Source organism: Gasterosteus aculeatus, chromosome 6 (assembly GCF_964276395.1).
Source record: "Gasterosteus aculeatus chromosome 6, fGasAcu3.hap1.1, whole genome shotgun sequence".
Taxonomy (NCBI): Eukaryota; Metazoa; Chordata; class Actinopteri; order Perciformes; family Gasterosteidae; genus Gasterosteus; species Gasterosteus aculeatus.
Window position 1 is genome coordinate 15,803,325 of NC_135693.1, and position 27,107 is coordinate 15,830,431.

The 27,107-nt window shown below is 47.9% G+C and overlaps 1 protein-coding gene and 2 long non-coding RNA genes across 3 annotated transcripts; 1 reads left to right on the plus strand and 2 right to left on the minus strand.

Moving 5' to 3' along the window:
- Positions 1-5,722: 5,722 nt before the first annotated feature.
- On the minus strand, positions 5,723-14,901 carry LOC144409517 (uncharacterized). The gene is made up of 2 exons (XR_013468011.1): positions 14,567-14,901; positions 5,723-5,990 (listed from the first exon to the last, which is right to left on the minus strand). It is a non-coding gene; the product is annotated as an uncharacterized LOC144409517 (long non-coding RNA).
- Positions 14,902-15,731: 830 nt separating this feature from the next.
- On the plus strand, positions 15,732-27,030 carry atl2 (atlastin GTPase 2). The gene is made up of 14 exons (XM_040177940.2): positions 15,732-15,936; positions 19,438-19,595; positions 19,886-20,119; positions 21,801-21,932; positions 22,012-22,116; positions 22,191-22,241; positions 22,342-22,398; positions 22,529-22,621; positions 22,731-22,869; positions 22,962-23,089; positions 23,302-23,358; positions 23,448-23,519; positions 23,618-24,049; positions 25,398-27,030. The coding sequence occupies exons 1-14, from the start codon at positions 15,864-15,866 to the stop codon at positions 25,515-25,517; spliced, it is 1,851 nt and encodes a 616-aa protein (XP_040033874.1). The 5' UTR covers positions 15,732-15,863; the 3' UTR covers positions 25,518-27,030.
- Positions 18,421-18,699, minus strand: LOC144409518 (uncharacterized). Its single transcript, XR_013468012.1, has 2 exons — positions 18,636-18,699; positions 18,421-18,528 (listed from the first exon to the last, which is right to left on the minus strand). It is a non-coding gene; the product is annotated as an uncharacterized LOC144409518 (long non-coding RNA).
- Positions 27,031-27,107: the final 77 nt, after the last annotated feature.

Here is a 27,107-nt window from a genome sequence, read left to right on the forward strand (position 1 = left end):
CATCTGGACCTGTGGCCACCTTCAACCCTCAGCCCACCGGCCGTCTTCCCCTGGCTGCTAAGGACCTGGAAGGAGAGGAGAGGAGGAGGAAACACGGGCCAGTAGCACCTCAGCATCCTTGACGCCGCGTCCTCGTCTTCGCAGCATTTTGAGAGACGGACGAGGAATCCCGCCTCCCTCAGTGAGGGCTGTCAATCAATTGCTCGGCGGAGTGGAGCGCTGACGCCTGTCCCAACATGGGCCGGTCGTGGCCCGCTGCACAAGAGCACATTCCCACCACTCAGGGGGCCGCCCAGCTTCTACAAGGGTTTGGGTAGCGGGAAATGGAGCGGGGGGGAGGACCAGGAGACACAGTTGTACTATAGAGCTTCCTGGGGAAGATGGCGGAAGACGAGTATATACCTGCTCCTGTGACGGGGGGGGGGGGGAATTTGCAGTGGCCGGGAATCGAACCCAGGCGTGGCAGAAGAGAAACACCGACGCGGTTTTTAGTGTCAATAGAGCGCGCGGTGTTATTGGAATTTTGAATGGCAGATCAGTTTATTATATTATTATATGGCAACTTAATTACCATAAAATGTGAAAATGCAAAGTTTGTAAAACTACAAGATTTGAATACAAGAGTACATGGTTAAGTCATTTTAAAGACAAGTTCCCCTCCTGCCAACGCTGTGATGAAAAGAAAGACGAGTATTTAGTGCACTGTGTTTGACAGATTAGTCAACATTAGGCAGATCGTAATAAAAAAAAACTCAAGCTCAATTAGACGAACAATTTCACACTGCAGCAGACAAATTATAACAAAGTCACTTTCTAGGAAGAAGCAAACAATTACATTTTGTCTGTTGTTTGCTGTAACGTTCAGGACTCGCAGACGGGACAGCAGGTCAACAAGTACGTATGTATCTTCGCATTACTTTACAAACTGTAATATTAGTATTGTGTGCATCTTTGTGTGCTGCCAAACACATCTGGGTGGTATGATGTGTGTCACTAGCGTTTGGTCCTACTGTCTTTCGTCGAGGTTGACATTAAACTAATTCCTTAAGTAACATTTGAGTAGCAGTGGAATCCGATTCCTGGAAATGCAACATGAACTTGAGAAAATGCGTCAAGGTTATTTTTCCATACGGTGTATTGTGTAGCAGACCGTACGTGTTTCCTCCAGGTGCTTAAAGGAGCCTTTAAAGAATCGGAAAATGAATTCAGAATAACAGCACGTTTTTTCTTTCTGATTGAACGCTAAAGACAGTTATTTGCTGTCTGATTCCCCAGGCTGGTTTGTATTTTGCTTCCTGCTCTATTGGGAGGCTCCGGTGGGAATAAGAGCAGGCATATGTTGGACAGAGGTGTGCTGGATGTCTCTAGACTGCAGCCCAGATGTCCTCCTCTTCACACAAAGCAGTCAATATGGAACACGTCCTCTCTCGCGCCTTCAAAACAAAAACGTCCCAAACTTGAAGGACTATTCCTCGGTGCTGCTCAGAAGAAGCTGAAATAAACAGTTTAGACAAAACAATATATCTTTTAATTAACAAAACTACTTTTTTTGTCATGAGACAGGATATTGGTTTATCTCCCTCTGCGTTCCTTCTCTCCATGAGGGGAAACACAGAGCATGTTTTATTTACACTATCACAACTTTATTGATACATCATGTAAAGTCAATTAGGTTATATTTTTTTATATTTTCAGGAATTCACAGGGATCTTTAGGCTCTTTCAATAAAAAAGAAACAACAATGAGTTGAAATAAAAATCACTCCACTTGTTAATAGACTGTATTATGGATGGATTTGTGTTTGTGTGAAGCAGTATTTGTTAAGAGTTATCCTGTAAAGTCTCTATAAGTGCCTGAAATACAGAAATACATAAAACATTTAATGTATTTCTGGATTCCCGCCAGCTTCATTCCTTGGAAGGTTTGTGCAAAAAATACTTCCATGCGCGTGTGGTGCCAACGCAGCTAAACCAACCTGCGCTGCTCCCCTTTCCCTCCCGGTCCCACATATCACAAAACAACCGGCAGACTCCCTCTCGGATCTTTGAATAATTAGTGATGTGTGTCAATATTGCGGCCCATAGTAACCATATGGTGGGTGCAGGCAGACAGGCCATTGTTTGGAGCTGTGAAATATTGTGTATCCCTGCGAGGGCTGGAGCCAGCAGAAGCAGGAAGTGTTGTCGGGACTGACAGGGACATTGTGCGCTTGAATGGGCGAGTCCTCGGTGGCAGGGAGCACCGCGGACCCAGACAGAAAGTCTTGACCCTGGCGAGAAAGGCTGATTAGGCATGGTGCCACAGGCCTCTCCTTCATCCACCCCCCCACCACCACCACCACTCCCATCCAACACCCCCCCCCACCCACTGGAAGCCGCTTGAGCCCGCGCAGAATACAACAAGGCCACTTAACTCAGCGGAGCCTTTTCACTGCGCACATAAAAACACTCATATATTCATGTCAGGGGTGGAGGGGGAAAAGGAGGGGGGGGGGGGGGGGCTCGGGCGGGGGGCTCGGGCTTCTCCGTCGGTGTGTGTGAACCCCGGAATGATCAGAGCGTGTGTGATTTGTGGGAATGGCAGTGTAACATAAGAGAGTGTGAACCCGACAACCGATCTAACGCCTCTTATGCGGAACTGAATAGAAAGGAATGAAGTTGCTCCTGAGCGTTTTCTCTCAGCACTTGTTAACACGCATCAAAAATAAATGACGCCATTAGCGCGTTGTGCGGAGGACAGATTGGAAATGACGCTCGGCTTTTTTTGTTTTACAGGCCTGGCGTTGCCGCAGTATAATCAGACAAACACATTAGTTGAGATGTAATCGAAGGAGGCCAACATTACCCTGCCACATTAACAAGCTGCGGCACGTGCAGAAACCCAGCAGACAATGCATCCTGACACTACACGAGGCCTTAAAATACACACATAACCACGAACAAGCATCCGACCCTCGACTCTGCAAACATTTAATTTCAGGAAATCCTTCAAAATGTCGAGGAGAGACATTTAATTTGCGACGCTTCTCCGGTAAACCTCGAGCTTCGCGGCAAACATTTGACTTGTTCATGAAGCGTTTAACAAGTTGAACATCAAAACTTTATGCTGCTCCGAAAAAACTTCCATCATTGTAGTGAAATATACTTTCAGAATAGTTTTTAAAGGGTGCGAAAGTGAGCACTGGATCTTTCTCCTGCGAAGAGATGGTGTATCATTTCTGGATCAGCTGGTTCAGTTTCTGTTCCCCTTCTTCTGCTCCATGACAACGCCATCAAACACGCCTCCATGCACCACCCTTCTCCTCCTCGTCCCTCCATCCCTCTCCTCTTTCATCCCGTCCTCCTTTTCCCCTCTCTGCCAATTATCTCTCCGTCAGTCTGTCACACTCTGTAGTCTAATAAAGGCGTCCTAAATTGATGCCCATCCCGCCTTTATCCCCCCGATAAAGCACAACAATTAAGGCTCATGTCTCTTTGCTCAGGGCCTTTTGATGGCACACAAAGCTGCACCCAGAGAGAGGGAGAGCTGGTGGAGCTGCAGCTCTCTCCCTCTCTCTCCCTCTCTCTCTCTCTCCCAATCATTGTATGCCACATAATACAGGTATATGACACCACAACAATCTTCGCTCATCAATGCTTCCCGGAGGACTCGTGAATGCTGATGACTTTTAAACACACAACTGAAACACTTCTCGACTTCGACACCACCAAACTCTGGACAACATTTGAACTTTGACCCTTTGATTTTAAATAACCTGCCATTCGTAAGCAGGCCTCCTTCTGTTAGCGTTCTCGTGGGACAGATTAGAGGACTAAACCGTGATGATACTTTTGACTTTTCCAACAAAAGCTTGAAACAAAACGATTCAGTAAGGGATTGAAAACTAAATCAGATTTGATGGAATACTTTGGAAAATCAACTTGTTCACGATGTCACCCGGAACATTTTGTTTAAATTTCTAAAATCCCCAAACTCTTGTTTAGAGGGCAGAACAAAAGTTTCTGTTCGGCGAGGAAGAGAGAGTCTTGAAAGAGCAACATGTGATGAACAATCATCAAGCCGTGAGAATCAAAGCATAGATAATTGCTCAGTAAATGCCGAAACATTTACAACAAAAACGAGAACATTTAAAAAACACAGCGTGATTCCGGCAGAATGTTCAACATGTTCCCTCTTTGCTTATTGAGCTGCTGTTTTCTTTTTTTTTTGAAAATTTGAATTGTCAGTGGAAGTAAATGGAAAGGTGTGAAGGAAAGCAGACACACAAGCATTGTGTTGTGATGGCGCACAATCTGCACCCTGTTATTATACCGGAGACGAAGTGAACACAAACTCTACTAATCAAAGAAAAAACTATTCTTCTCTGAATTATTCAAATGTTGGAATACCTATTTGGTTTTCTGTTTCTGCCTCAAGTTCTTCTAATATAAACAGTATTCCATTTTATTTAACACTATTCTGAGCAATTATTGTGCATTTTTCTGTTGCGCTGCCAGCGTGATTAAATGACTTGTTTGTTTGTCTTTGTATTTGATGACTTTAGTTTCAGTAACATCAGAGTTATTGCGACTTCTCTATTGCGGTCTTCTCCTTAAATGTACTATAAACATTTTTCTTCTCTGAGCATTAATCGTCAAAGTGAATGCATTTAGATTATTTGGAGAAAGGTCAAAAGGTTAAATCTTAAAAAGTAATTTTTTAAGATCAAATTGACCAGTTTATTGACAAGTTAATAAACAACAAGCTGAAGGTAATAAGTAATTTTATTTGCCTGAAGTAAGTGCTTTAATATGTATACACATGATGATTGGTGTAAATAACTATTGTTTAACTCTTCATTAAGTGATGGCACAGGGGAGGGGGCCCACAAACAGTTGTTGCATGTGGCTGTTTTAGCGAGGAGAGGAGAAGGGTGCGACGGGAAGTGTTCATCCCTGAAGGGATGTCTGTTTTAGTCTGAAAATGTATGAATTCTTGGTATCGTGTGGTTGATCTGTGCAGACTGTGCCGAGGCTGCATGTGTACCGTCCCTCCCAGCAGCAGCTCAGCAGCGTAGTTACCTGGGAGGCCGGCCGTCGGGAGCGAGCAATGCCGCTGAAACAAAAGGCCTGACAGCAGAAGTGTGGAGAGAGTGATGAGACTCCCCGCTGGCGTGTCCGCTAGCCGGGCCGCGGAGCCTCCTGTCCCCGGCTTTCCCTTTCACACCCCTGCCCCTGAGGGCCCGCAGCCCTGGAGACACTGAGGGTCCCGGTTTACCATTGGTCACCTCGTATCCGAGTGCTGGAGGCTTTTTGTGCTTGAATCTAAGTTAAAAACATTTAGAACTACAGTGTGCAGGTGTGAGGAGTTTGAAACGCTGCGGCGGAAATTAGGTTTGTACCTAAAAACTACATGCACAATTTTACTCACATATTAAGGATAGTGTTGTTTGACGTTTACTTCGAGGTGTTTACATTTTTATCCTACAATTAGAAGGGAGTGGTTGGATACTCTATTTGACATATGATGTACATTTCTTTACTACAGATCAGGATTTCACATACAGAATGACAATAGTTATCTTATAGAATGATGCATTAAAGATTTTCCTTTTTTTTAAATTTAGCTATTTGATGAAAAGTGCATCAAATAGCAATGGTCTGCACCTTAACAATGGTTGCTTTGTACTTGGCTTGTATCAATAATGTTGCTTCATCCACGCAAAACATGTCATGAGAACAGATAGTTTTTTAAATGTTTATTTTTTGTTGGATGAGTTTGAGAAGATAAAACAATACATCACGGTTTTCTTCAGACTCGTAGAAAAACTCGGAAACCTTTCTCAACTGCCTCCAAACACGGAACTTCAAAAACGAGTTGTGTTGTTTTGGAGGCTCCATCGTCATGGCGACCGTGGAATCGGCTCGGAGGGACGTCTGACTGTGACGGGGTGCTCGACAATCAGACACCATGACAACGCGGCAGCGAGGCCGTGGATCCAGCAAGCAGACCTGTGAGGACAAGGAGAGAGGGGACCATCACCATGTTGCAGAGAGGAGGAGACACAGCAAGGTGGTCGAGGGCTGCAGAGGAACACCAGGACGACGATGTTTAGCTTTCTCGTCAAGAGGGTGGAATTCAAATGTGATCAGTTAGTTTTTCAGGATATGCGTTTCTTCAGCTGACGACTGTATCCAAAGATACTTAAAATAACTGCATTCAACCGTGAGGGTACAACCCCAAAAGTGCAGGGATCATGCAAGTAGGCCGACCGCAACTTCCTCAGATATGCTGATCTAGTTCAAGTGCTCCATTCATGGACAACAGGAACGACAAGTGTTTTCCGTTGTTGAGGTTGATGGTCCAGGCTGCCGCCTGCAGGACAGCAAACCGGCGTGGCCTTTTAGTGATCCGTGCAACGATCGAATAGAGAAACAAAAGATGGCAAAACAATTATTTGCCAAAGTTTGCTGCTTGGAAAAGGGAACGTATACAAAGATCAGGTGAACTCAAACCCCTTTGCTCAAATAACATGCAGAGTTGTGATAGGATTCATGTTTTTAGGTTTAAAAATTTTTGGGAAGAAAGTGAACTAGAATAAGAATAAAGGGATCACTTTATGAAAACAAAGTATGAGGTTAAGGAATTAATACTGGTCACATAATACAATATGTATATCAGAATAACACTGCAGGTCAAGAGAAGACCCCTCATGTCATTGCAGAGGAATGTGTGTGTATTATCAAGTCTGTCTGTAAAAATCTGAGAATTTCAATATAACAGTAATAATGCTGATGTTTACAGTAATTCTTGATATCTTCACATCAATTGCATCACATCAAATTAAATGGAAATCAATGAAATGAAATATTTCCACAGTCTCAGCTGTGCTTGTTCAAACATGTTGTATATGAGGACGAACACACAAATGCTATCAACTATTTATCAAAAAGGAGCCTCCATTTAACGCTTGACATTGAAAGATCAAACGTTAATAGAATAGAATTAGAAAAAAATGTAGCGGACAAGCAACACAGTTATAGAGCGGTTACAAGTAAATAACAAACTGATGACACAGAGTTCGTGCATATTTTTGGGAAGGTGTTCAGCATCGGAGCTGAAGGCAGCTTCGTGGCTTCTGCTCACTGGAGAATCACAAGACCCTCCGGGTGTCTTTCCATCAGACAGTTAAGAGGTGTGTTTATTGCACCGGTCGTTAACTTATTAATGAGTCAGCATCACCACAAAAACCTGTTCTTTAGCTAACTGGAAGCCTGTGCAAAGATTTAAGAAGGGGGAAAAAAAATATCTTGTAAAATGTATTTATTCCCAGGAGGCCGTTTCAATGTTTCCCAATTCCGGAGATGGAGTCATGAATGATTCTTCTGCATCTGGTCCGGACAGGAGAGCTCAGATCGCTTCTCTGTTTATGGTGATGAAATGCTGATTTCAATTTAAACTTTAGCCCAAAGAGTCTAAAGGTCTTTACCCTCCTGCAGGCCAACACTGCCACCGTGTGGTTTCCTTGATATATATTCTTCCTCATGATGCATCGTAGCGAGTTACTCTCACGTTCAGTTTAATGTAGTTCAAGAAGTTTGAAGTCATATGAGCATCTTACAGAAAAATATGGATATGGATTTATATTGTATAATCTCAAATAATGATGAGATGATCTGCGTTGTAGTTTGATCGTATCAAATACTGTGTTGGCTTCTGGCAAGTGATGAGTGGCTTGTGGGTTTTTTTCATTGGATGTTTCCTTTTTCTTGCATAGTAAACATTGTGGTGTTTTTTTAATTAGTAAAAGGAAGAAGGAAGAAAACATGGCGTGGTCATTTTTGTTCATTGTGACATTGATGGAACTGACTCATTATCTTCTCACATAATGTTGTATTACGCCTAAAACAAATCAACACCGTGGCACTAAAGGTCACACATTCAGAACTAAATTATCCGCTTGTCTTGTATTTTTAAACACAGGGATCCAGCTGTTATTATAAACAATATTTTCTGCTTGTTTTGAGATCGGTTTTGTGTCCTTACTAGTTGTGATCAGCCGCTGAATGAAGTTCTTGTGTGGACTAAACTACTTTATGAGCAGCACTAGAGGGAGCTCCTTCCTTGGCCTTGAAAAGCCCATCCAGCTAGTTTCAACCTGAGGCCAAATACTCACATTCATCAGTCGTGATATGAGGGGGCAGAAATACGGTAACTGAAGACCGGTCCTTCTGTCACACATACGTCCACATCATAGTTTATTTTTCATCTTCACTGGGTGTTCACATCATAGTCTATTCATCTCCACTGCATGTTCACTAACTCTCCTGTCATTTCAGATCCTCCCACCTCGTCACCTGATTTCCTGCACCTGGTTCTCCTCACCCTCACCTGTGGTGCCTTCCCTCGTCAGTCACTCACTATTTAAGTCAGTCACATTCTGTTGCTCACTGCCAGATTGTCTTGTGTGTTCTACCAAGTTTTCCAGCGTTTCCCGAAGCCATCCTGTTTTTCTCGATTCCGACCTCGTCTGTTCCTCGACCCCGATTTACCTGCCTGCCCCGTTTTGGATTTGTCTGCCTGTCTGTGTGCCCTCCTGGTTCTGACCCTGCCTGTCCTCGTCTACGGATTACCTGCCTGCCCCTCTGGACTTGTTTGCCTCCTGACGGATCTCCCGGTTTTGACCCTGCCTGAACCTTGATTAAAACCCTCCTGTCTTGTCCATCGTGTACGAGTCGTGCATTTGGGTTCTCCCGTACTCCGGTATCAGTAACCGTGACAGTACAATCTGGCCAAACATGAACCCAGCCGACCAAGAACGTACCGAGCCCGAAACCCCGAATCCAAGCAACATGTTGCAGCGCCATGAGCAGCAGCTCCACTTCATGGCTGAGGCCATGCAGTCTATGTCGGCCCGCCATGAGAGCAGCATGGAGTCCCTCCGCGACCACCTGCGGAACCTCGCCGTGGTGACGCGTACTCCGGACGTCACCCCCGCTGCTGCCCAAGCACCCACCTCCGCTCCAATGTCCGACGCACGTCTTCCTCCACCCGAGCGTTGTTCCGGCGCTCCCGGTTCCTGTCGACCGTTCCTGGTACAGTGTTCGCTCGCCTTCGAGCTCCAGCCGTCCGCGTTTCCCACCGAGAGGTCCCGGGTAGCGTACATTGTTTCCTTGCTCACAGGGAGAGCAAGGGATTGGGGAACGGCCGAATGGGCTAAACAGACTTCTATCTGTTCCTCCGTCGCGTCGTTTTCCGAGGCGATGCAGAGGGTTTTTGACCATGCCACTCCCGGACGAGAGGCGGCCCGGGGACTGTTTGGTCTGCAGCAGGGAATACGATCCGTTTCCGACTATTCCATTGACTTTCACACCATGGCAGCGGAGAGTGACTGGAACCAAGCCTCGCTTCGCGATGCCTTCTACCACGGATTATCCAGCCGAGTAAAGGACGAATTGGCAGCTCGGGATCTCCCTGCTGGTTTAGACGAGCTGGTCGCCCTCGCCATTCGGATCGACGGTCGTCTGCGGGAGCGGAGAAGAGAGAGGGTCGCTTGCGCAGCTTCAGGATCACCGCCGCGCCAGTGGCCGGAACCGCGACGGGCACCAACCGAGGGTGGACCTTCTGAGTCTATCGCGGGGCCAGAGGCAATGCAGCTGGGACGGGCTCGACTCGCTCCGGCTGAAAGGCACCGCCGCCTGCAGGCCAACCAATGCATGTACTGCGGTCAAAGCGGTCATTATGTGAACGCTTGTCCAGTAAAAGACAGGGCTCACCAGTCAACCAGAGGGCGCTGGTGAGCCGGGAAGTTAGATTAGAAATGCCCTCTCGACCCCAAATCCATGCCCAGTTGTTTTTCCAGGATAAGAGCTACACTGTTCCGGTTCTGATTGACTCGGGTGCAGACGCCAATCTCCTCGACCAAGACCTGGCCTTCAAGATGGGGATTGAGCAAATCGCTTTGGAAGGACCCATCCGGGCCACGGCGTTGGACGGTCGGCTACTCTGCAGGGTGACTCATCAAACCACCCCGCTGCGCTTGGAGATGTCAGGTAACCACAGTGAAGCACTCACCTTTCATGTACTTCATGCACCTCAACAACCAGTCATTTTGGGGTTTCCATGGCTTAGGAGGCATAATCCGCACATTGACTGGGCTACTGGGACTATATTTGGGTGGAGTCCTCACTGTCACGCGGTTTGTTTAAAGCCGGCGTCTGCCATTAGCCGCTCCGTGTCTCCTGAGTCCCCAGATCTCACGGGCGTACCCGAGGATTACCACGATGTAAAGGAGGTGTTCAACAAGGCTCGGGCCACCTCACTACCGCCTCACCGCCCGTACGATTGTGCTATAGACCTCCTTCCGGGCACCTCGCCCCCAAGAGGGCGACTATTCTCTCTGTCGGCCCCTGAGACTAGGACTATGGAGAAGTACATCAGCGACTCCTTGGCTGCCGGTCTCATTAGACCGTCGTCATCCCCGGCCGGCGCGGGGTTCTTTTTTGTGAGCAAGAAGGACGGATCCCTGCGACCTTGTATTGATTACCGGGGACTCAATAACATCACCATCAAAAACAGGTATCCACTTCCACTCATCTCATCTGCTTTTGAGTTGCTACAAGGGGCAACCGTATTTTCCAAACTAGATCTACGCAACGCTTATCATTTGGTCAGGATCAGAGAGGGGGATGAGTGGAAGACGGCCTTCAACACTCCCAGTGGACATTATGAATATTTGGTCATGCCATTTGGCCTCACTAATGCCCCAGCTGTTTTCCAGGGGCTGGTAAACGACGTTCTCCGCGATCTGCTCAATGTCTGTGTTTTTGTCTATCTGGACGATATTTTGATTTTTTCCAAGTCTACACAGGAGCATGTGATACATGTACGGCAAGTCCTCAAGAGACTCCTTGAGAATCACCTCTTCGTTAAGGCAGAGAAATGCAGTTTCCACACCTCGGAAGTATCTTTTCTGGGCTTCGTCATCAAAGCCGGCAATATTCAGATGGACCCTGCGAAGACCAGGGCGGTGGCAGACTGGCCCCAACCCTCCACCCGCAAAGAACTGCAGCGTTTTTTGGGCTTCGCCAATTTCTATCGGCGGTTCATTCGGAACTACAGTGCTGTGGCTGCTCCTCTCACCGCTCTAACCTCCCCACAAGTGCCCTTTCAGTGGACCTCGGTAGCGGCCAGGGCATTCGGGGAATTGAAAACACGTTTTACCTCTGCCCCTATCCTTGTTTTCCCAGACCCTGCTCGCCAGTTTGTGGTGGAGGTGGATGCGTCGGACACCGGTGTAGGAGCAGTTCTCTCGCAGCGGTCGTCTACAGATCAGAAGGTTCATCCATGCGCCTTCTTCTCCCGGAAACTGTCTGCCACGGAGAGGAACTATGACATCGGGGATCGGGAGTTATTGGCGGTAAAGCTTGCACTGGAGGAGTGGAGACACTGGCTGGAGGGAGCTGACCAGCCGTTTATGGTATGGACTGACCACAAAAACTTAGAGTACATTCGCTCTGCCAAGCGGTTGAACTCCAGACAGGCAAGGTGGGCTCTATTTTTTAACCGTTTCGAGTTTACTCTAACTTACCGGCCGGGCACGAAGAATGCCAAACCTGATGCCCTGTCCCGTCAGTACCAGTCCAGGAGCTGCGTTCAGAGTCCGGAGAACATTCTCCCCCCTGAATGTGTTGTTGGGGCAGTGGCCTGGGAGGTGGAAGAGGAAGTAAAACAGTCTCATACAGCGCAACCGGCACCGAGTGCCTGCCCCGATAACCTTCTGTTTGTCCCAGCGAATCTGCGCTCAAAGGTCCTGCAGTGGGGTCACTCTTCCCGCCTGGCTTGTCACCCGGGAGTGATCCGCACGCTAGCTCTGCTGAAACAACGGTTTTGGTGGCCCACCATGGAGAAGGACGCTAGAGAATTCGTCAGTGCCTGCATTATCTGCGCTCAGCATAAGCCCTCTCACAAGGCTCCATCCGGCCTTCTTCACCCCCTGCCCATCCCTCATCGTCCCTGGTCCCACATTGCCTTGGATTTTGTAACCGGCCTACCCCCATCTGACGGTAACACAGTTATTCTAACGGTAATTGATCGCTTCTCCAAGTCTGCTCAACTCATCCCTCTACCTAAGCTGCCTTCTGCTAAAGAGACAGCAGAATTGCTATTACAGAAGGTGTTCCGCCTGCATGGTCTGCCCGTCGATGTGGTCTCCGATCGGGGGCCACAATTCACTTCTCATTTTTGGTCTGAGTTTTGCAGGCTACTGGGGGCCACAGTCAGCTTATCGTCTGGATTTCACCCACAGTCCAACGGTCAGGCAGAGCGGATGAACCAGGAGATGGAAACTTCTCTACGCTGCATCTCTTCCCGCAACCCCCGCTCTTGGTCCCAGCAACTCCTATGGGTCGAGTATGCCCACAACACACTCCCCAGTTCGGCTACCGGGCTCTCACCTTTCCAATGTTCTAGAGGATACCAACCTCCGCTGTTTCCGGAGCAGGAACTGGAGGCAAGCGTCCCTTCTGTCCAGGCGTTCATTCAGCGGTGTCGGCGCACCTGGAAGCAAGCCCGCTCCACGCTCCTGCGTACCTCGGACCGGTATCAACGGTCGGCTAATAGACGTCGCACCCCGGCACCCTGCTACGTCCCGGGACAACGTGTCTGGTTGTCCGCCCGGGACCTTCCACTCAGAGTGGAGTCCAAGAAGTTGGCGGCTCGATTTGTGGGTCCCTTTCCAGTCTCCAGGGTCGTCAACCCTGCAGCAGTCAGACTACAGTTGCCGCGGGCCATGAAGGTCCACCCCACCTTTCATGTCTCCAGGCTAAAACCTGTCCTGGAGAGTCCACTTCAACCCTCCTCCAGACCCCCTCCGCCCCCCCAGCTCATTGACGGGGGCCCAACTTACACGGTCCGGCGCCTACTCAAGTCTCGTCGACGGGGTAGGGGGCTGCAGTATCTGGTGGATTGGGAGGGATACGGCCCAGAGGAGCGCTTGTGGGTCCCGTCACGCCACATACTAGACCCTTCCCTGATCAGGGACTTCCACAGAGCACACCCGGACCAGCCCAGTGGGACGTCGAGAGCCGTCCCTAGAGGGGGGAGTTCTGTCACACATACGTCCACATCATAGTTTATTTTTCATCTTCACTGGGTGTTCACATCATAGTCTATTCATCTCCACTGCATGTTCACTAACTCTCCTGTCATTTCAGATCCTCCCACCTCGTCACCTGATTTCCTGCACCTGGTTCTCCTCACCCTCACCTGTGGTGCCTTCCCTCGTCAGTCACTCACTATTTAAGTCAGTCACATTCTGTTGCTCACTGCCAGATTGTCTTGTGTGTTCTACCAAGTTTTCCAGCGTTTCCCGAAGCCATCCTGTTTTTCTCGATTCCGACCTCGTCTGTTCCTCGACCCCGATTTACCTGCCTGCCCCGTTTTGGATTTGTCTGCCTGTCTGTGTGCCCTCCTGGTTCTGACCCTGCCTGTCCTCGTCTACGGATTACCTGCCTGCCCCTCTGGACTTGTTTGCCTCCTGACGGATCTCCCGGTTTTGACCCTGCCTGAACCTTGATTAAAACCCTCCTGTCTTGTCCATCGTGTACGAGTCGTGCATTTGGGTTCTCCCGTACTCCGGTATCAGTAACCGTGACACCTTCAGGTAGAGAGTATTCAAACACACAACGTTTACGGGCAAACATCTGGAGCTCAGTGCTGCTCAGGGGGCTTCTGTCCCTGTTCTCTGACCCCTCTCTCTAAATTTACCAGGACTTGTGTCATCACGTGTGCGTCTCTCATGTTTCTGCTGGCCGATGGCACCAACCGGCTAAGAATAGGAGAGCACTGACACAGATTAACGCCGCCGGTCTCTCTCCCTCTCACTCGTTCTAAAACACTAATTATTTTCCATCCGTCGCTGCGACGACCAAGAACCTCTGTGTCTCGACCTCTATTCGAACAGTGACCTCGCGTGTTGCGGCGTGTTGAAGAACCGGAAACGTGAAGCTATAGTTTGCTTGTTATCGGTGAGATGTTTGCTGAGCTTTGAGGGCGCTGTCGTCCTCCCAGTTTGGACTCTTTTGCCAAGCAAAACCTTTACACTTACGATCCCTACGTTACAAACAGGGATATTCTTCGACAACAACTTTGATCTGTGACTTTTAGCAATGACAGGAGAGGCGAGAGAGTCCGTCTTTGACTTCTAAATGTCACATTTAATCCTGGGATGGAGCAGGATCTCCAGGATATGTGGGGTCGCCCCTCAGAGAGAGAGAGTCGATCCAGCACTTGACCGACCACCCAATCGCAGCTGCCGCCTACGGCCTGATGTGCAGAGTTACTTAAGGCAAGCTTCGGATGTAAATGTAAATTGACCGTGTTGATGTGAGTCTGTGTGTCGGGGGCAGACAAGTTAGAGTCCAGTGTTTGAAAAGTTACAACAGTTCCTTTCAATACTTTTTACTTCGCTGAATGCCAAAACCAACCCGCCTCGCTGCCGCAGGACATGCAAACAGATGAAATTGAGGCTAAGACGCACCTGTCGAAGACACATCATCCAGAGAACCCTTTCAGTCCATGTCCCTACCTGGTGTTGTTGTCATTTTCAGTCGTACCACGTGATCGTCCTCAGCAGAGAAATTCACCTTTTTTTCTGAGCTTGAGGTAAAAAGCTGCTCCCCTGATTAGGACTCTCTCAAATTACATCCTATTTTTCCCAAAGTCAGAATGTAATGCTGGACGTGAACAGCTGAACAAATGAAGTAAGTTTACCCACTGAGGTGAAGAGCTTTGTGACTTCTCTGATAAGCAGAAATAATTGTGCAGAGCGAAACGCCATGAGGTCAGCGAGCGGAGAACAACATATCTGCACTCCGTCCCAGATAGCCGCGGAGCGCAGGAGATAAGTCTTATCTTAACCAGTCCGCCTGTGAAAGCCAAATGGACCTTCATCAAGGTACCAAAGGAGGAAGGGTTGTGCACTGTGGAGACATTACACCGGGCCCCCCAGTGACCACAAGGCCGATGGTTACCTGTCCGTGTTATAAAACGTTGTTTTATAGCTGTCAGGTGTTTGCCAGGTACAACAAACCATGAACATCGTTGCAGAGTAAGCACGCTAACATTAGCTGATAGCCCAGAATAGAAAGCAGGGCTGTACACTTCCAGCCTGTCTGTGAGTGTGTAGCAGGCTGTCCGTCATCCGTCATCTGCAGCGCCAAATATTGAGGACCTTTATCATTAAATAATCCAAACACTCCCCAAGACAAATGGATTACATCATCAGATAAATCAAATGCTGCTCACACTGTGGTTTGCTTCAATATTATAAAAAATAAGTAATATTCTGAAATAGATTTTGTGTGGAAAATGACTTTGGCCTAAAAACTGTAAATTACGTGTGTCTCAGCCTTATAAGTTAGTCAAATAAACATTGTAGCCTACATGCAATATGTGAAACAAAATTATAATAGTCCTCTATAAAAAGCATTTAGCAATAACAAGAGTCAATGTTTATAAGTCCTATTGTGTATGTTTTAAAAAAGAATAAAGTAGTGCAAAGAGTTTGGGGATATCGATGATTAATGCAACGGGTTTCTTTTATACACTTACAACAAAAACAGTGTGTAACTATAAAATATACTAACTATCAAACAGACTGTATCCTTTAAACAGACTAGTCTCAAAGCAAGGAAGTATTGGCCGTCTATTGAACATATCCTTCTTTTTAAACTTTAAAATAACTTTATAACGGACGGAGTTGTGCTCGCGGTGGAAGGAAACGCCGTGTTGCTCAGCGGCCTCCGGGCAGCAGACAGCGTGAGAAGAGGGGGAGAAAAAAAAACTCCTGTGACGTCACACACTTTTGAATTCAGTAGACCAAGATGGCGGAGGTGCGCGGGTTGAGGAGCCGAAATGCCTTCGAGCCCAACTGCAAAAGCCGAGTCACAGACGAAGGTAACCCGTCGTCGGTTTTGTCAGGCGGATGTGTGACAGTGGACTGAATGAGGGGCGCGGGGGGGTTAAACAAGCGGACCCGTTGTTTGCTTCGCCGCTCTTTGTCTTTCTGAGGGGTAAACTCGCTTTTCCGTTAGCTCCTGTTTGGAGTTGGACGGGGGGGAGAGACTCTGCGGTGTCGCGGAAAATGTTGTGACCCCCTTTTTAATGTGTCGCCTGAGAATGTAAGTTCGCCAATCTTTGGTTTAAAACCCCCTTATGTGGTAGAAACCTGTTCCCGGCGCGTGGTTTTCACTTCGTCAGAACGTATTTTCCCTCGTTAACTTAAGCTGAGAGCGTTTGCGTGTAAGAACCGATTTGTGGGATCCGTGACGAGATCCTCCGCAACACCTGTCCGCTGGTCGCTCCGTCCGGGCCGTCACTTTCACCTGTGGCCCCCCGGCGGAGGCTCCGTCCCGTCTCCCGTTCGGTCCAATTAAATTAACGTTAAACATAACACGTTAATCTTCTCCCGGGCACAAGTAACTCGGGTATTTTTAAATGGTCTATTATTAGTCCGCTCGGTTCTGCGAGGCCAGTCTCACCGAACATAACTTAATACACCGCGAGCGCATTTTACTGGAACGAATAATCACAACACATGGAAGGAAGTGACCCGTGGTCATCGTTCTTTGAATCTTTATTAACTTTAAACGTGCTACAATGAGTAAGTTTCACATGTGATGATTTGTTTTAATGTATCTGGATCGAGGTTTTAAAGCAATATTGGGGCAATACGGCTGCTGCCTGCAGCCTGTTTTGTAGTTTGAGTTAATTTGACTAAAAGTCTGCAAAAAATTGCAGAAGGATTCATGTACTTTCAAACTGCTTTTTAGTTGTTGTCGGATAAAATAACACATTTGAAAATATAACCTTGGGCTCTCAGAACTTCTTGATTATTTTTTGCCCCCTAAAAGAAAGGAACCATATCCCTTCCTCTCCCACGGCGAGTTTACAGCACACCTGCTGTTATTGTAACAAACGGTAGATTCTCAGTCTCCACAAGGTTCATCGCTGAGATACGATCTCACCTTTATGTCTACTTTCATACAGGCCGCCAAACTCTGTGGCAAGAACGTTCACCCACTGCGGCTGCTCTCAACCTGCACTTTGTCCTCACTGACTCCCAATCGGGCCGATTGAGAACATTTGCCCCCCCCCCCCCCACTTGACTCTTGTCCAGGGAGGCCGTGTCAGGTTGTCTGGACGTGTGAATGGAAGTCAGTGTGACGGCATCTTAATAGACTGAGGTGGACAATTTGTCCGCTCCACAGTGTTGTTGACATGGCGTACGATAACCAGATAGTGGTCACTTTAAAGATTAGTTTTCTAAATAATGAAAGAAAGTATCGCCTGAATGGGGGGGAAAAAGGGTGTTGAAACCCTGCTTGAGAAGCTTTGGCATTAATAATCCGTCTTGCAACAGTTGAGAAATGATTTTTGCACAAATGTCTCAAGGTTTAAACTGTCTATTCTTCATTCCCAAAGGTTCACCAAACACCCCCCACCCCCTCTTTTTTTTTTTTTTTTTAAACAGGAGATGATTCTCCTCATGAAAGTAGGAAGGCACGGCGGGTGCAGGGAAGCGGCCCGTGGCCTCAGACTGAGTGCAGGAGTCTGCGGAAGTGCAGAGCTGATTCGGGACGCGGAGCTGATACGATGGACTCGCTTGCACTCCGTTCTCGGTTAAAGATAGACCCGCACTTGTACGAGTGACGCACTGCACAAAACCCCTCTTATCCCACAACGACTTTGTGTGTTTTAGTGCACGCGGTGCAGAAAAAGGTGTAGAAGCCAGTTAACATCTGCTCCGTTGCAAGATAAGAGGTTTAGTTCCCCCCTCGTTTTCTGCGAGCCGAGGCGAAACTCCACTTCATCGTGGTGTTTATATCGGCAGAAAGCTTCCTTGCGTGCTCATTGTGTTTGGTCTCGCTCACACACACACACACACACGTTGTGTTCTCGCTGTCCAGGCAGAATAGCGTCTTTGTGTGGGACCCCTCTGGACTCCATGAGAGCCTGCGCCGCCTCGAACTCATGAAATCTGCAGCGCTAATTTGTGCGCGGAGCAGATTACTGTAACGGCTCCGCCGAGCATGGCGGCTTTTCCCTTGTGGGGATTTGCAGGGACACTCGGTAGATCTTGTGGACGCCCCATTTCCAGTTGTCCTACTGAGGAACTCCCTGTGGTCCCCCATCCCACGTCCTTGAAGTGTCCCGGTGCTGGTCCCCGTACTCAGAAACGCCAGCATTACCACCACTTGTATATTTCAAATAAAATCTGTGTGGAAACAAAAATGCATTATAGTAACTGAAATCTATATTCTACTCTGAGGTTTGGAAGAAAATGACACAGAATGAGTGTTGATGTCTTATCAAAGTCGTGAACATGGCCTTGGTCCTGATGCTGCTTTATTCATCTGGTTTGTTGTTGTTTTGTTGTTGGGTTCTGAGGCCAGCAGATGAAAATGAATTTCAGGGTGTGTCTTTCTTCACATGAGTAATGGACTGAGATGTTTGCCCTTGGCCGTGGTGGTGCCGAGCAGTCCGGTCCTGCGTGTCCGGCAAGGATCGTAATGAAAGGAATAGGTTGTGCTCATTTGATTGTGGTGAGAGACTCTGTGGTGCAGATGGAGAGTCGTTTTAAAATATTTGCCTACCGGTTCATTGTCGGCCATTTGACCAATAGATCGTACTATCCTTCAACAGGGATTCATTTTTTACCTGGATCGGATGGACAAAAATATTTAACAGATCTGCAAACTCGATTAATCTTACTGTAAATATTTGTTCAAGCAAATGGATTTTTTAATTATTCTTCATTGGGGTCTGAACTATTTAGAAAACTGGGTTGGCTATACACAGTAAACCCTTGAAGATATTTCACAATATTAGATTGCCTTTTTGAAATGCATTCTAGTCAAAAGTAGTCGATTCCTCGATTGTCAATTTCCAGTGTGGAATAATGCGAGCTACTCGTCTGCAGCCGTCGCCGTTTGTGGTTCAGCCCACTTGCTTGGACTCCGTTGTGTATTGGTGACAGGAAGCGCTGTAACTTTCACGTTGTGGAGGCAACATCCATCTAAAGAACGCTTTCACAGAAACGGCTCAGAAGGAGACTGAAAACGCTGCCCCACTAACTTTTCTTTTCTTTTTTTTTTGCTGTCCCTTTTGTGATTTTCAGCTATTTTTGAGCTTGACCTAGATGGGCCGGCCCGAGTGGGTGAATGTATTTAGCCCAGAAGAGGATGCTGGAAAGATCTACAACAAAACCGCATGTAGGGCGAATTCTGAGCTCCCGTAGCAAACAAACTAATGAGGAGCAAACTGGGGCGTTGTTTTGGAGCTCACCACATAAACCCGCGTCCACATGCGGCGCCTCCTCACTTCGCCCGCACGCAGCACGGCGTCATCTAACCAGCGTAATGTAACCCGTTTGTCTCTGTGTCCGGGTCCCTGAAGGCTTGAGTGGTGTGGAAGATGTCCCCCCTTTTCGGCACAACGTGAAGCCCCCTTTGGCCGCGCCCGGAGACCCGGAGGAGACCCCGCGCACCGCCGCCTCGACCTCGGGCAAAAATGTCCGCCTCGCCGCCTCCCCCGACGCTTTTCTGGAGGGAGAGGTAAAATGTACTTCCTGCTGTATCGCTGCCTACAAAATCACAATGTTTACCATGTGGCGCAATGTTTTTCATTTTACAACAATTCTGCCATATTGCGTTTCAAATGTCGTATGTCGCATTCTAGCTTCCCCCCCCCCCACACACACACACACACACAAACCCAGCGGTCTGATTGCTGATCTCAGCTTTGGCTTTCTCCGTTTCCTGTTTTCTCTATGAAAGCTGCTGGTTCATCATTGCTACGGCCTAAATGCTTTCCCCACTGATGGATTGCTAACTCATGTCTTCAGGCTGTGGAGGAAGAGGCGGAGGAGGAGGGAGCGGAGGGGGCTGCCAGGCCCATCCAGGTGGTCCTGGCCAACGAGGACGAGCACAGCTTTGAGCTGGACGCCGCGGCGCTGGAGAGGATCCTGCTGCAGGACCACGTGAAGGACCTGAACGTGGTGGTGGTGTCCGTGGCCGGCGCCTTCCGCAAGGGCAAGTCCTTCCTGCTGGACTTCATGCTGCGCTACATGCACCGCCAGGTGAGACCCAACGCCGCACATACGCTTGTTTTAAGAAGCTGCATTATTCTGCATCGTCAAAAATGTGCAATTGGATCAAGTATCAAAAAGGGAAATCTATTTAAATGGGAACTTACACAGTAAAAGTACTTACACAGAATTAGATTGTGAAATGCGCCTGCTGATGGTGTGTTCACAAGATAATATCCCCCTCACTTTAATATTGTGTAACACAGACAATAGGGCTTGTGAAAACAGGTCTGCTGGATGAACAACTACAACAGATGAGATGAGCACCAGCTCTGGTATGAGTGTCTTAGTGACGAGAAGGGACGAGCGCGTCCTGCCTGGGCTCATCCCCAGAAACCGTCTCCACCGGGTGACTAAGCAACTGGCATCCATGCAGTGGTTCAACCGGTCTCCGCCTCCTGGGAAGGTTTACGTCCTCGTACTTAGCTGTCATTTTGGGAACCAATAATAATAATAAAATAACCGTTTCAGTCTAGTTTGCCTGTGTGGTTGCTGGCCATTGAAATAACATCTTTAAGAAAAGGCACCCTGTACATTACTTACACACACACACACTCTTGAGCTCATCCAACAACTGTTTGTCTCAACAACAACTAGTCCTTCACGAGCAGCCAGGATCACCTTACACTCACTTGCACACACACTTAAGGGCGTAACGAGGCAGGAATGTTTCCGCCACAGCTGTAATGAACGTGCACATTAACGCGTGTCGGACCAGATCTGCACATGCTCACCTTCTGAATGCTGCTATTGTTTCTTCAGACGGTGGTTCTTGATATTCAGTTACATCCAGAGGTGGATGCTTCGACCGTCTGTCGTGCGTTCATTTGTGTCTGTTGTGACAGCTGAATATTCTCATGTATCATCTATTCATAACCTGCTGTGTTGTGAGATATTTCTGCACTGACGTCATATCGTACACGCAATCTGTGTTGGTGCGTACTTTGCCTTGCAAATCAGTTATTTGCTCGTCAGGTGAGGCTTGTTGAGTGCTATGCATTTCCTGTTAGTGGACGGGGGATCTCCTGACACGTCAACTGGAAATAACAAATGACAAGGGCACTATGTGCAGCTTTAAAAAAAAAATCAACTTTATGTTGGATGGGCAACTTTTAGTGATGCATAAAAAAAGACAAATACCCTTATGGATAAACATTCCATCGAATCCCATGTTTTCTTTCAGCCTTCATACTCAAGCTGAGGCTTTGCGCTGCCACATGTCTGTTTCTGTGAGAGACTCATTCCAATCAGACCGGTAGAACTTGATAGTGGATTATTTAATCCACTATCAAGAACCAACCGAGATTTCAGACCTTTGCTCGAGTGTAATAATCTCCCCACTTATCCGATAACGTTATCAACCAACAATATATTGGTAAACAACAGGTTAGTTTTTAGGGCTGGTGGAATCGCCTGAATCCATTCTTCCCCCTTTTCCTATTTTGGAAATACTGTGATCACAGACAACTTCCCTTAAGCGAAGGAAAGTAAGATGTCTTGAATCTTGGAAAAACAACTTTCTTTCACCACTGCTCCTCTTGAAAAAAAGAAGAGGTGGTAATCTCTCCTAGATTACAGCATTTACCTCCCATTCCTCATGCCTCATCTGACCTCTTCTTTCCTCTCTTCCTTTCCTGCCCTCGCCTCCTCCCCCTCTCCCTTTGGGTAACAGGGCGAGTCGTGGATGGGAGGTGACGACGAGCCCCTGACCGGGTTCTCCTGGAGAGGAGGCTGCGAGAGGGAAACCACGGGAATTCAGATCTGGAGCGAAGTCTTCGTGGTGGACAAGCCTGACGGCAGCAAGGTGGGCGATGAAGCTCACGGTGTGAACATCTGTAGCCCCCCAGGAGGCAGCGCTTTACATCTGGCGTGTCTCTCAACAGGTTGCCGTGCTCCTCGTGGACACTCAGGGAGCGTTTGACAGCCAGTCCACCATTAAGGACTGTGCCACCGTGTTCGCCCTCAGCACCATGACCAGCTCCGTGCAAGTGAGGCTTACGAGCAAGCGTGTTGGCCGCTTCTTTTAAATGTCCGACCATCATGCCTCACCTTGTGTTTGCAGGTGTACAACCTCTCCCAGAACATACAGGAGGACGACCTGCAGCATCTGCAGGTTGGTGTCGCTTCTCCTTGTTGAAGAAAAAAAAAAACGGCACCAAAGTTACAGAAGCTCTTTTTTTTTTTTCCTCGTCATCGTTTTGTTTCCCTCTTAGCTTTTCACAGAATATGGTCGCCTGGCAATGGAGGAGATCTACCTGAAACCTTTCCAGGTACAGACTGACCATGGGTGTTAATGCTAAATAGTCTTGAACGTGCATCATGTCTGTAAAATCATATTAAATTATATAATTGAGAAAACTAGTCAAATAGTAACGTAACCAAATCACCATTTGTTTTCAGTCACTGATGTTTCTGATCCGGGACTGGTGTTACCCTTATGAGCACAACTATGGACTGGAAGGAGGCAACAACTTCCTGGAGAAAAGACTACAGGTAAGAATGTCTCTGCACATAGTCGCTGCTCCTGTGTGACGCACCGCTTCTCTCACCGCCTGAAAGAACCGACTTTCCCGCTGAGTCAATTGTCGTCTGCCGAACTCAGGTGAAGCAGAACCAACACGAGGAGCTGCAGAACGTGAGGAAGCACGTCCACTCCTGCTTCTCCAGCATCGGCTGCTTCCTGCTGCCCCACCCGGGCCTCAAGGTGGCCACCAACCCGTACTTTGACGGCCGGCTGAAAGGTGAGGAGCCGCGAGCGTCGGGGCCAACGACGAGGATCAGCGGCGGCTGAAGCTCGCTGGATTCACGTGTGCGTGTTCGGTGTGTTTCTCAGACATCAATGGTGATTTTAAGAAGGCTCTGGCCAAGCTGGTGCCTCTCCTCTTGGCCCCAGAGCGCCTGGTGGAGAAGGAGATCGGAGGCAACAAAGTCACCTGCAGAGACCTCCTGGAGTACTTCAAGGTGCTGCAGCGTTTCACTCCGATTCAGTCTGATTTAAAACAGGCGTCCGCCTTTCTGCCATCAGATATATAATCTTGCCAAGCTTTAAACTTTCCATTTATGTAGTAACTGAATGGACACGTGACCGGTGTGTCCATTCAGTTAGGATGCAGATTAGCTGGCTTCATAGTACCTGGAGACAGTGGTGTAACTGCTATGTTACCTTCCCGCAGGCCTACATAAAGATCTACCAGGGGGAGGAACTGCCTCACCCAAAGTCCATGCTGCAGGTTCGTCACCGCCGGAGGCGTCTCGCTGAAGTACGGCTCCTCCCTCTTTTAGCTTTTTATCTTGAATCTCATGGTCTTCTGTTTGTCAGGCGACCGCAGAGGCCAACAACCTGACCGCCGTGGCGGGAGCCAAAGACATGTACGGCAAGAGCATGGAGCAGGTGAGGACGCGCTTGTCTTCCCGGGCATCGTGAATTCTTGTGAAATGGCCCCTCGCTCACCCCCCCCCCCCCCCCCCCCCCCCTCTCATCCCCCTCAGATCTGCGGCGGGGACCAGCCGTACATCGCCCCGGCCGACCTGGAGCGCTGCCACGAGGAGTTCCGCGAGCACTCGGTGGGTCACTTCCGCTCGGTGAAGAAGATGGGCGGCGAGGAGTTCTGCCAGCGCTACCAGAGCCAGCTGGAGGCGGAGCTGGACGAGGCCTACGGCAACTTCTCCAGGCACAACGACGGCAAGAACATCTTCCACACGGCGCGCACGCCCGCCACGCTCTTTGCCGTCATGTTCGTCACCTACGTGGTGTCCGGCGTGACGGGCTTCGTGGGCCTGAGCGCCTTGGCGTCGCTGGCCAACCTGGCCATGGGCGTGGCGCTGCTGTCGCTCTGCGCCTGGGCCTACGTCAAGTTCTCCGGAGAGTTCCGGGAGGTGGGGACGATGATCGATCTGGTGGCCGAGACGCTCTGGGAACAGGTGGGTCCGCGACAGGAAGTGGTTCATTTCAAATGTTTGGACGAAAACCGATACGACTTGTGTGTAATTGTGTATTTTCTAAGTGATAAATCTTAGTTCTTTTAGTTCCTGCAGCGCTGAGGGCACTTTGTTCAAATGGAAGATTTGCCAATCAATTCATTTACTTCCTGGTTAATAGCCACGTGTCAGCTGGTGTGTGGTTTGATTTCTTTTTTACACTTGAGCAAAGGTTAAGAGTTAAGTGATTTACATTTAAATAGCATTTTCCTTTCTCCAAATCAATAACCGTATGAAGTGTGTTGTTTACTGCGTTTTATTATTTGTGCATTTGCTGGTGTTTTTAAAACCAGAAAAATCAGAATCCTTCCATTTTTTTTTTTCTTTTATCCACTGAATGTTTGTTTGTCTTCACGTCCCGTCGTCCGTCTCTCAAACCCTTTTTAATCACCTTCCAGGTGCTCCATCAGCACCATCTTTTATTCGCCCCATCAGCCTCGGCTCGGGTTTCTCATGTATTTGTAGTTTCATGTCTCCTTTGACGTCTTCCTCCCTCTGTGGTTAGAAAGGTGAGGTTCCTTTCCTCTTCTGCCTGCTGTTCAACATCATTTCCTTATTTTTATTTTTGTTGTGTTCGCTTAAACATCTACCCAGTTTTCGCATCTTTTTTTAAAAATTATTTCTCCTGAATTTCTTCCCCAAACATCTGGATTGGATTGGATTGCCCCCCCCTCCCCTTCCGGTTGGCTGCGTTCCTTGTTTTTAACTCTCCCGTTCCTCCCTGCTGTCCTCTCAGGTGCTTTCCAAACTTTCAGAGCCTGTCAGGAGCCGCCTGGCTCTCCCCGTCTCTCTCGTCCCTTCGTCCCCGCTGGGACGCAACGCTCTGTCTCCTCTTCACAACAACAACAACTACGACTACAAGAAGATGAACTAGCTGCTGACCGAATTTACAGACTGTTGAACTTCCTCTTTTTTTTTTTTTTTATACAAAAGCTCCTGCAGTTTGCTGCCTTTTTGATGCTTGAGTTTCAGTCCAATGGTGCTGGATTGTTCTACTTCAACTCCTGGACACTGACGGGCCGGAACCGCCTCAGGATGTAAAAGCTGGGACGTCTGCCCCAACGGTTGTTAATAATCTTGAATGCCGGATTCCTTTTTTATTTTATTTTTTGTAACGTTTATGTTCCATTGATTTGTGACTCTTGGGTTGTTTCTGTGACCGCTTTGTGTTCTAGTTTCTTTATTTTACCTCCCTAACCTTTTCATTTCAGTGTCTTGTCCCCCCCTGTTTTCTAGAGGCCTTTAGAGGAGTTAACATGTTCTCACAAAGAATCCTTCTCTTCTCCTGCAGATCTTGAAGCCACTAAGTGAACATTATATGGAGGACAAGGTGCGACAGACGGTGGTGAACTCCATCAAAGCCAGCTTGACAGAACAAGGCTCGCAGCAGACCAAGTTAAAGACTCGCTGATGCACCTCCCCCGTGGTGTCCCCCCTCCCTCCCCCCTCCGCTCAATGTGTCCAATCCTAGAACTGTGGAACTAGTTCAACACCAAAGCTGACCCCCTTTTATCCCTGCTCTTCATCGCCCCCCAGTGCCTCAAAGCCAAAACTGGAGCTAAAGGACCTTCATCTTCAATGTGCCATGCTGTGATCTTTTGTTGTAGGCGCACGCACGCACACACACACACACACACACACACACACGTATGCTGTAAGAGGACTGCACTTGCTTCAGGATTGAGCTGCAATTCAGGGAAAACTGACGCCGCTGTGGGCGGCTGCTATCGGCAACGGATGCAAACTGAAACACACTTTCTGTGCATTTAACCGGTGTTGTCTTACGAGCGAGACGAGCTCGCTTTACTTTCTCTTCATCCCGTTTATTAACCTTTCCCCAATAAGCACAAGTGACTCGTCGAATAACAGGGAGGCCGCCGTTAAATTGTTTCAACATAATCAGGAAATGTCCCTGTCATGGACGAGGTAATTCTCCAGTTATTTTCCGGAGAATCTTTCTACTTCCTCCGACAGGCTACTAGATGTCCCGCCTGTCTCCAATCAATCATTCGGTTTGTCCCGGTGAGCTCGAAACCATGTAACTCGAGGCCGCGCTGGGCTGCGGTTGCTTGCAGGCGTCTGCGCGTCTTTCTTCCCTTTAGTATTTTGTGATATCCTGAAGAGAACTGTAGGGATCTGATCTTTTGACGTGTTTTTAAATTAGGGCTGATGTCGCGTTGGACCCTCTGCATGGTGTGAAGCGCTACTGAGTCGTAGCATGAACATAGCGTACAGCTTTTTAGAGCCACGGTGTCTTTAGTCAAGTAGCCTGAGAGGACGGTCATCTTTTTGTTAAGCTGCACTGGTTCTGAAAGTTTCCCCAGTTTAAACGTTCCTTGCTTTTAGGAGCCTTATTTCGTTGGAGAAAGATGTCTGTTTTTAGGTCAAACTCCTATCACATCTTTAAAGGATCAATTTAACATTTGGGAAACTTTGTTTTGCGCTATGCTTTGTGCAACTTTAACATTTGTCCACCTCTAGGCTTAGCTGCTTCAAATTAAAGGGACAAAATGAGCGCAGCATAAATCAAACCCTCTGCAGCAGATCTCTCAGATGCTGAACTTTTTCTATCAAGTTTGTTACCTGATTTTTTTGGGGGGGGGGGGGGGGAGAATAGGGCATTGATTCTATCCATCATCTCACACTGTACAGTCTCTCTGATCACGTAAACAAATCGAGCTTGATGACATATTTAAATAAACGTTGTGTACATTTCATAGTGAATCAGTTAACTGGCTGTTTTCTTGATCAATTTAACCATCTGGTTTAGGAATTGCTGCTGAAGGGTTTACGCTAGTTCATTTCCTTTACACGGATGTTAATAGAAATGTTGTGAATCTCTGGATTCTGATTGTGACAATAGCCTGTCTGCCTTTTTAAAAGGTATCTCTGCTAATTTATTTTTGAATAAATCATCAATTCAATTACTGTCTCATTTCTGGGGCGGACTAACGTTACGTTTTATTTATTATCCATTTCTAGGATCTACGCGGCATTATTG

Bases quoted from the DNA above. Each gene is read 5' to 3' on its own strand.
- atl2 (XM_040177940.2), top strand. From the start codon at position 15,864: ATGGCGGAGGTGCGCGGGTTGAGGAGCCGAAATGCCTTCGAGCCCAAC. The intron at 15,937-19,437 runs GTAACCCGTCGT...GGGTCCCTGAAG, and splicing joins AAGCCGAGTCACAGACGAAG to GCTTGAGTGGTGTGGAAGAT. The intron at 21,933-22,011 runs GTGGGCGATGAA...GTCTCTCAACAG, and splicing joins ACAAGCCTGACGGCAGCAAG to GTTGCCGTGCTCCTCGTGGA.